Source organism: Sprattus sprattus (assembly GCF_963457725.1).
Source record: "Sprattus sprattus genome assembly, chromosome: 10".
Taxonomy (NCBI): domain Eukaryota; kingdom Metazoa; phylum Chordata; class Actinopteri; order Clupeiformes; family Clupeidae; genus Sprattus; species Sprattus sprattus.
Genome location: NC_137908.1, coordinates 5505002 through 5514765, shown reverse-complemented (window position 1 = coordinate 5514765; position 9764 = coordinate 5505002). Strand labels below are relative to the sequence as shown.

At 40.6% G+C, this 9764-nt stretch overlaps 1 protein-coding gene across 1 annotated transcript; it reads right to left on the bottom strand.

Moving 5' to 3' along the window:
- Positions 1–768: 768 nt before the first annotated feature.
- On the bottom strand, positions 769–4011 carry LOC308370782 (homeobox protein Hox-C11a-like). The gene is made up of 2 exons (XM_080845494.1): positions 3259–4011; positions 769–1824 (listed from the first exon to the last, which is right to left on the bottom strand). Exons 1-2 carry the CDS (start codon positions 3959–3961, stop codon positions 1592–1594), a joined length of 936 nt encoding a protein of 311 aa, XP_080701620.1. The 5' UTR covers positions 3962–4011; the 3' UTR covers positions 769–1591.
- Between the last annotated feature and the right edge of the window lie 5753 nt (positions 4012–9764).

Here is a 9764-nt window from a genome sequence, read left to right as displayed (position 1 = left end):
AAAGCTCTACTAACTCTTTGCAGACATTTTGTAAAAAAAAAAAAAAAAAAAAAAACATCCCCAGATGATTAAGACAGAGCGATGGACTTCATTGCCGTGACAAATTATAAAAAGGGTCCTAATAGTTGTTAACTGTTTTCTAAAAGCTGGAAGAGGTATATTATGAACAACACGGCCCTTTCACAATCAGTGATTTGCGAGGGGAAACACTTTCTGATTTGCCAATTACAATGTAGCGATTTCAAAGGCCATATAGGGCCTATGTTTTCCATCAATCTCCCCCTAAAACCTGTGCAAGACACAGTGAGGGCATTAAAGTTTTTGACGATGTTAGTGGATTGTTTTGATTAGACTGATTCTTGAGTTTTACTGTTAAAATACCTTAATGGCAGCTCGTCAAGGAATGACTGCACCTAGACGTTCCGTGCTCCCTGGGAATACATGTGGTGTAAAGGTTAAGTTATTTGTTCACAGGTGACGATTTAATCCGTTTTTGCGCTGTTCACTGTGTAGGCTAGGTGAGACCAGAGTGACTTAATCCAAGCAGTTTAAAAAGTGACAGTCAGTAGGCCTAAGGGTGTTCACTTACAGGCCAATATGTGACACATGTACACATTTCAGCAGGATAAAGCAAAAATAATAATACACTCACACACTGCCAAACATTCCAGAATAAATAACTAAAGTCATGTATGAAATGTGTAAAAACGTCAAAGTGAAAATAATTCATAGAGCATGCTGGAATCGTATTAATTTAAGAATCGCGTATTTGTTTATTTTGAATTATACATTCTTATTTAGATGCATATATGCAACGACTTTATCCTCCCGTCAACCGCATAACATGTAAACAGCAAGCATTACACAATTAGCTTACAATGGCGCCGAACAATAAGCCTTACATTCTCCCAATCAGATTTTCAGTTCTTGCAGAAAAAGCTTTTCGGCAACGAGATAAAAAGTACTTAAGAAATTAAAATACATATTTACAATCAAAACTACACGATTGCATAGTCTCTTCACTATTACTGCGTAAAGTGTGTCATCACAGTCTGTGGCTCTCTTGAACACATCATTTTTGTAGAAATTATCTACAAAAACACGAAAAGGGATGCGTGTTTATAAAGGAAAGTGGTCTTATTTTACATCTTTTTGACGAGAAATTTGAGACATACAATACTGTAAATATCAAGAAACCGTTCACATATTTGGAAACGTCTTAAACGATCTTTTCACCCGTTATGTCAACTATAACATAGGCCTAGGTTTATACACAAATCCTCCCACTGACAAAAATGCCTGCGCGCAAACCACAAGTCTTTCTCTTATCGCATGTCTTAAGGTAGGCTACGGCCTTAAAGATCTTTCATTAAAAGTGGCAAGGCCTTTGTAGGCTTTTGAAGTATGTAGCATAAGACATGCCGACAAAAACAACTTAAATCGATTAGCTTGTTTACCGCTTCCAGTCCCTTCACCCAAACACACAAGGTTTTTTAGCTGAAGTCGGCGCTGGCTCCATCCAATGACGATTTCATCTGAACGATCAATGAAGATGAATACGACTTTCCAGATCTAAATTTGGGGTAACTGTTCACAATAAAGGGTTGCCGGAAAAATACTGCAAGCGATCTCGGCTCAACTTCTTTTCTTTCATCCTGCGGTTTTGGAACCAGATTTTGACTTGCCGGTCGGTCAGATTAAGCATTCTGGAGAGCTGCAGTCGTTTCTCCTTGTTGATGTACACATTAAAGAAGAACTCTCGCTCAAGTTCTCGGATCTGAAACTTGCTGTATGGACATCTCTTCTTCCTCGTCCGAGGGGTACCTTAAAACAATAAACCAGAACAGAAAAGAAACAGAGACATGGGGGAGAGAAAACAGAGAAAGCAAGGTCAACAACATCTCTACTGTGACGTGACACAAGCACACCATGGGCGACTCGTTCAAGGCTAAAAGATATCTAAATGACGACTAAACGACATCCTAAATAACTGTAAGTGGATGAAAAATGAACACTGTAACAAACATCCAAGCCACACCTTAACCAGATGATTCCCATAATATCTATTCAACAGCCCATTTCACAGTCTATTCAGTGACACTGAAACAAGCATGGAACATGAAATATTAATAATTCCTGTCAAGCAAAGGCCTAGATCACGGTGCACCCTGGACTGAGGTCCTTTGCGCAACTTTTACCTATCAAGTACCCCGTGGCTTACAACACAGCTGCTAATTTTTAGAGCGGATATATTAAAGCCTGTTTTTCCAATCTTGAGGTAACTTCTCCTCCATTGCGTTTCAGAGGCACAAACATCCAGCACGATGGTTATAACATAGGAGGTATTTCTCCGTATTTTTGGTGCTGATCAGCAAATGGGTAACGAAGGGAATTCATGGGCATCTTGAGTTACAAACACACACACTACGCGCTAATGAACGAGAACACATAGCGCCCCTAAGCAGAGTGTGGCCTGTGTAACCCATTTTCTAAACAAAATAATGAAAAACTGCTTGAGGTTAGGGGGATGCTTTGGAATATTGAAGCTCCAAATGTTTTATAAATTAAGGCACACATATTTAATTTCAGTGGATCCGTTGTCCCTTGCTGTTCTCTTTTGACATTATAGGGTTTAGTATTGGGTAGCAATATCCATTACAGTGGCAACATTTATCACTACAGATAATAGCCTACAGCAATTGTAATAGAACAATTAAGTGACCAAGGAGAGCATTACTTGAGCACATTATATTTTCTCAGAGGAGCAACACTGGTGTCAGTATACATGCTATTCATTAACCAAAGGGGCAACTACTTATTTTCACATTCAACCCTTAGTTCCATGAACTCAACCACTGTTATATTTGAGAATCGGACAGCAGGCTACTTTGCATGCAGGCTGCTAAAATTTGTCATTTGCCAAAAGCAGTGTTCTGCCCAATTGCTTTTTACCCTCGACGGCCCCGCAAAACAACCCTTAAAATGCACAGCGCAAGTTCATGATCAAAGTTAGCATTTGTCACAATAGCTTGCTCTTAAAATTTCACAGACTCTAAGATAGCAGTGCCTGTGTGTAACATATCGTTTTTCCAAAGCGCTTTCCCATCGTAAAAATTCTTCGTGTTGGAAGAAAGAGCTTTGTAGGTTATAATAAAATCCTTTGAATGCTTATAAAACTCCACATAAAATCTGACCGACAAAACACCGGGCTAGTCCCTTAACCTTTTTTCTCCCCCATTTACAGCTGCGGGTACCTACTGGAGTGGCTGTTTTTGCTAGCGCCGCTGTCGTCTTTCGTGCCCGAAGAAGAGGCGCATGAACCCGAGTTTGTGTTTTCTTCTTCATCCTCTGGATCTTTTTCCGGGTCCGCTGCGCCATGCGGGGCGTTCGGCGCTTGGGACGCCGAGTCCGGCTTGCCTACGTTCCCCTTCTGCGAGCAGTTCTCCGTGGAGCTGTTTTCCGTTCCGCAGTGGGCGCCGTCGAAAAAGCGGTCAAAGCCCGTAGGCAGTACATTGTTCTTCCCCACGCCAGTGTAGAAGCCTGTTGACGGGTGGTTGGAGGTCGGGTGGTGATGGTGGTGGTGGTGGTTGTATACGCTCTCGTTCTTCATCAGCATTTCTGTCATGGTGGATGATGGCGGAAGGCAGTCTCTGTGCACCAGGTCCTCCCCTGAGTAGCAGGATGCATAGTTTCCTCTATGGTGCCATTTACCCGAGGGATCCAAGCCGTAGGATACGTCCCGAACCGGTTGCACTTGCGAGAGGTTCGTGGAATATGGGTAGGTAATCTGCCGCGACGGGGCCTGTGGCAGAAACGAGGAGACGGCGGAAAATTCAGGCACGTAGTAGGTGCAGCTGGGGAGATAGAGGTTGGAGGCGCAGCCAGCTCTCTCCCCGAACTCGGAAGTCCTGTCTTTTCGCGTCTGGGAGCAGAAGTTGCCCAGATTGACCGAGTTAAACATCGTTCTCCCCGTTCACTCGCTCTATAGATAGATGTTTTGGATTCGAACTGCAGAAGGGGAAAATTTGGGAAGGCGAGATGACGCGCTATCCGTCTAAGTCACCCTTAGACACGTGATCGAAAGTAGATATTGTCATATATCAATTTGGAACACTTACATGCGTAGGAGTGGTTCACTTAGGTAAGATATAGGAGGTAGAAGCGATTGGTTTTCAAAGTTCGCATGAACATTATGAAAATTGGTGACAGACATAGCATCGTTTTCTCTGCTTTACACACATAAACACTTCAATCAAATTATGAATATGTTATGGCACATGCGCAGCACACCAAAGTATAGGCTAGTGTGTTACACCCTCACTCGCGATGCTATTTATACCTCTTCATACTCTCTTTCTCGTTGTTCTTAACTCTTAAATGTAGCTCTTATTGTTACAATACTTAATAAAGTCGACATATACAGAACAGTATAAGATACATTCCATAAAATAATTAAGGCATATATACTTTATTTTCCCGAATATAGAGTACTGAGGTATCAACATGATCTTTCCTAATTAAACATATATAACGACCCATTTAACAAAACATAATTACATACTTTATATAGGGCAATAAAGGGCCGGTCAATGACTTCTCTTCCCATGAGTTCATATTCCTCTTTCAGTTTCCAGAGTCGGATGCCTCTGCAAGCATCTTCATCATCTGTATTCAAACACTTGATGAATTATTAGAATGTATTCACCCCACATAAGAGTAGTACAGTTACAATTGCTCAGATTGACAGTAAAACAACAATGTGGCTAATAATCTAGCTAACAGTTTTTAATGGTAATGTTAGGCAACCGCCTCACTTAAACAGGCGTAGTTTTTATATATGTAAGTACGATGAAAACAACCAGAGCCAAAGCCAGATTTGGACCCTGCAAAATGTATATGGGCAGCAGCAAGGAAAAGCTAATAATCGCTCTCTCTCTCGCTCTCTCTCTCTCTCTCTGGGTGCGGGTGTGTGTGTGTGTGTGTGAGAGAGAGATAGAAAGCAAGCGAGTGAGAGAGTGGGAGAGAAAGAGAGATAGAGAGGGAGGCGGATGAGGAGAGAGAGACTATATGTATTTGAATGCATGCTATCACAATCGCTTGCCTATGCACAATTATTTTTAGACATGAACGCTGTTCCTCACAGTGTTACACACGGATATTGTTTTAGACTAAACAGAGTAGGATTTATGTTAAGAAATTGTGCAAAGTCTACTGACCTACTCAATAGCATTTGAATTTACAAATGTGTGAAGTCCCCTGAAATGTTGTGACTGTAATCGCTTCACTCTTATTAATTTATTGTCTGATTTACATTCGAGATAAAAACCGCCAATAAAATGTATTTGATATAACATTTCCTTTACAAGTGTAGCATTTCCCTGGAAGAGGCCACGCTTACATAAAGCAGCAGATGCCGCCGCCCTTTCCTCAACTCTTTCTTTGAGACATCCGTTTGCTAATTCTGCTTAATTTCCTTTGACAAAATACAAGACTGGAATAGGTCATACTGATTTGATAAGGGTGTCCTTGTTTGCATTTGACAGAATATTTGCCAATATCTGCTAATTATTGGTCGGGTTATTGTCTAAGACATAAACTGCCTGTCAAACATTTCAAATGCGAAGCATCAAAAACTCTATAAACATCCTGCTTTGACGATACTCATGTTGTGAATGACGAATATTTTAAACACGTTTACAATCACACAATCAGTAATGTTTTTAAAGTTTGAAATCATGCTGCCCAAGCATTACGCACGTATTTTCCGCCAAAAAAAACAGAAAGGCCTAACAGACTAAGGTCAGTATCCGTTTCATAGGAAGGTATGTGGTCGCGGTATTAACGTCGGACAGTTGGTTCAAAAGCCCCCTTTTCCACAGATAAAAGGTTGAAGTGTAAGACGCCTTCAATCAAGTACAAAGAAAGCAGACAGCTGTCCAGACAGCACTTGAATTTGACCACTAAAATCCTCCAAGCGACTCGCCTGCCATAAAACGTCGAATAGCAACAGAGCGACACAAGTAGTCACACGTTTGGGGAGAGTTAGAGACAGAAAATAGCCTCCATTGGACTATCCACAACTATTGCTTTATTCACAGCTATTCAATATGTGTTGGAAAGAAGCTGCATCTGTGTTTATCTCATGTCCTACATGTCCACCCAAATTACGCAGTAACTATTTTTAAGTATTTAATAAATGCATGGGATCATATCTTAACGTGAGTATGAAAGTCTATAGGGGAGAGAAGGGTTAAACAGGAGTCTAGAATAGAGTGTGTGGTACAAATACAGTTTATATCAGTAATATCTGTCTACTTCTTGTTATATTGTGGAAAAAAATATAAAATTAGATACAACTGTATTGGGAGCAGTATAACTAATAAACAAAAAGTCTTACATGAAAAACGATATCTTCTTCCTGGCCAGTGCACCGTGTATGACCATTAAGCGACCATCTTTCTATCACTTAAGCGTTTGCAACTGCAGCAGTGGCTCGGGGTAGTCGTTTTCATTTAATCATGCTAAATGTATTTCTTTTATCAGACGATTACGTCTCTCCAAACCAGTCGCCATGTGAGTTGTGTGCGCGTGTCTACATGTGGACATATCAATATGAAATGCCAAAACATTCCCTCATCATCCAAGCCTACTAGCAATAGGACCCTGGGGATGAACAGTGGGTCTTAGACCTTCCTCAAATAAAGTCATTTTTTGTCAACCAAATTGCTGAGTGTTGCGTTTTCTGAAGTTGTCAATCACTGCACGCTGCGCATCTCCATGCAGGTGATAGGAGAAATAGCGCAGATAAATTCGAGGTTTGCACAGGTAAGATGTAGCCTTGCAGCTTCAGTATAGGCTCGGGTCCCGGAGGTTGTAAGAACGCAAGCGCTGTTGTAAATATTTCCCATTCTCTGTTTGAAAACAACACTGTTGGGGAGCAGACTTTACGACATGTGTCTGTCTGCGGAATCTAAGCAACGCCTCGGCACTCTTTACTATATCAGTAAAAACGGTGAGAATTACAGACTGCTTCTTTAACCCTACAAAAGTGAAACCCCAGTAAGAAAAATCAAGAGGGAGTGAGAGGGCGCAGCCGATTCTCTCTCAAGGCAGTGGTCAATTTTAGGCGTCCATCGCCCACTGCACATAAATCGGCTCAGAAACAAGCGCTAAACGTGGCAAGCGTGTGGAATAACATTATTGTCCCCTCATGGCTCAGATCATTTTAATTGGATGTAAGCCAGGCTATTAAACTCGCTTGTCTGAGCTGTGAACAGTTTCGAGCGTCAGAAAAAGGGCCCTCGATAACACTGAGGTCCTGTGCAACATACCGAGCCGCAATGCTTGTGAACAGGAATCAGGTTTTTACCATAGAGCCCCCATGCGTGCTAACACCATTTAAAGCACATTGTGGCCACTGCATGAGAACTATCAAATATGCCTAAATGCAATGGGCCAACTGCAGTAGTAGACACAGAATAAAATAAAACAACGCGAAAAAAAACTAGTTATACAATATATTCATGGATGTAGTATACATTTGGAGATGAGCGTAATATTATATGTGCCATTTGATATTTTTCAAAACGTCTAATTGTCAGCAATTGTGGCAAACATTGAATGCATTTTTGAAAACTTTGCCTGCAAAGACTAAATCGGTAATGCAAATGTCCATACAGATGTGTATGTGTGTAAAATGCAACGCATGCAATTGGCAACCCAATGACCGGGTGATAACGCAGAACGCCGTGCAAGACGGTTTAGTTCAAATTCTGCTTGTTGAGGTATTGTATACTTAAACTAAAAGAGACCTACACCTTAGACCGTCTTGGTTATTTATTATATTGGTCGGTCATATAATGGCTGCCATAACAAGGAAAAAAGACGTCTGGTGCTAACAGAAATATTTTCATAGCCACAAAAGGTGTGGTCTGACCACTACAGCGAATCTGTGTTGACAATAATCTTCCTTAATGACAAGCAATTGTTTAACATTCATACACAACACATCAAAAGGACTGCAAAACTCTTTATATATATATACAGCACAAGAGTCATTCTGTGCCTTGTAAAATGAGGAAGCCCTTAAAATGGCAAAAAAAAAATATGCCATTGCTGACACATATCCAATAATGTCAAAATTCTAAGTGGTTTGAGTTTATGTAGGTGGAGTGTACACAACGCGGTTTCTTGACTATTACTATTTCTGTGGTCGATCCAGCTGGGCAGCAGATCGTTTATACACGTGTAGTCATAGACCACATACACTCAAGTCCGCAAGTTCATGGAGGCCCATCATTTGGGAGCCACGTCCTTTCGTGTCTCGTTGTATGAACACGGATGGGGAAATGTACACGCCAGAAATAACGGTAATGACAGAGAGGAAGTGTAGAGCGAAGTATGTGTGTAAGAGCCATAATCAAAATAAGCGAATTAATTATTTGCAATAATACGTGAGAAGAAATTCATATTTAAACGCCTCGCCTTTTTTTGTCTTTTCACTTGTGTTACATGATTAGCGAGCGTTTTGTTGCTATACATTATTGACCAAAACAAAACTAGTATACTAGTCTAACATTTCCTATGTCAAACATTGGATTTATTAAATACCAATTAAACGCATTCCAATGGTTTATTTTACGAATAAACTGCATTTCAAATCAACACTAAATCAGCAAACATTAGGTCACGACAACCCGTACATCCTATCTTAATATGCAAATGTTCAACTGCGACCTGTTTCAGACGCCAGTAAAACTACTACCGATGGAGCCAAGATATCCAACTGCTTTCTCAGCATCAAGGAATACAAGCAGGAACATATCTACTCATCTTTGGCATACCGTTGCGTGGTTTGGGCTGCCAACTCATCGTTTTGTCGGTTGAGAAATATTTGTATCCGTTTTATGGTGTAATTTGTACCTTTTATTATTTGTACTCAGAAATGATAACCTTGCATTGCAATGCAGGAAAGTGTATCACAGCCATTCGATATATGGATCAGAACAGGGTGTCCCAAAGCCTTCCAAACGCTACGTCATTCGTAATTATACTTTAACGTATCGAGGTGTTTCCCAGAACGTCCTTAGCTAAGCTAACTAGGCTATACCTAGTACCTTCTCACATATACTTTCTCAAGGTTGGTCTGGACCACTCTTAGCTTTACCTTAACCCTGTTTTTTTATTTAAAAAACGTTTTAGAGCCTACAAATGTTGTGTTGGTGTCTGAACATATACGCTGACTGATATGTTGCATTACATTTTGTGCTTCATTAAATACAAAGAAAAAACATTGGTGTTAATGAATTCGCCGTTCATTTCTAGGCCTTTGCGAATACACATATCTGTTTAATATCTAGCCTACAGCCGTCCTTATTTGGGAACCTTTTGAAATTTGTATAGCAATGTATAGAATTGCTTGTGCTTGTTCTTTCTAATAATGATCACCTGCGTTCCCATCTGAGTCATGTCCATCATACTCATCTTACGCGTCCTCAAACCTACGTAATCGATGCCAGACACATGGTTTCAGCCTCTTAAGGTATACGTTGGAAGCTTTCTCTTGGGGAGACTCTTAAGAGGTGGTTTAGGAAATAAGCGTGTAAAAGTAAACAACTTAAGTAAGGGATACTTTCAAGATAAGAAACAGGTTATCGGAAGACCCAATCCTGGACAATTTGGAATAGCCTACACCGAATCATGCAAAAAAAAGCGTTTGAGACATTAAGGACAATTCTCCACAAACCTAGTAAAAACGGAGTGAG

Coding starts and splice junctions, on each gene's coding strand:
- LOC308370782 (XM_080845494.1), bottom strand. CDS start 3,961: ATGTTTAACTCGGTCAATCTGGGCAACTTCTGCTCCCAGACGCGAAAA. Junction 1,825..3,258: donor TAGCAAAAACAGCCACTCCA/GTAGGTACCCGC, acceptor TATTGTTTTAAG/GTACCCCTCGGACGAGGAAG.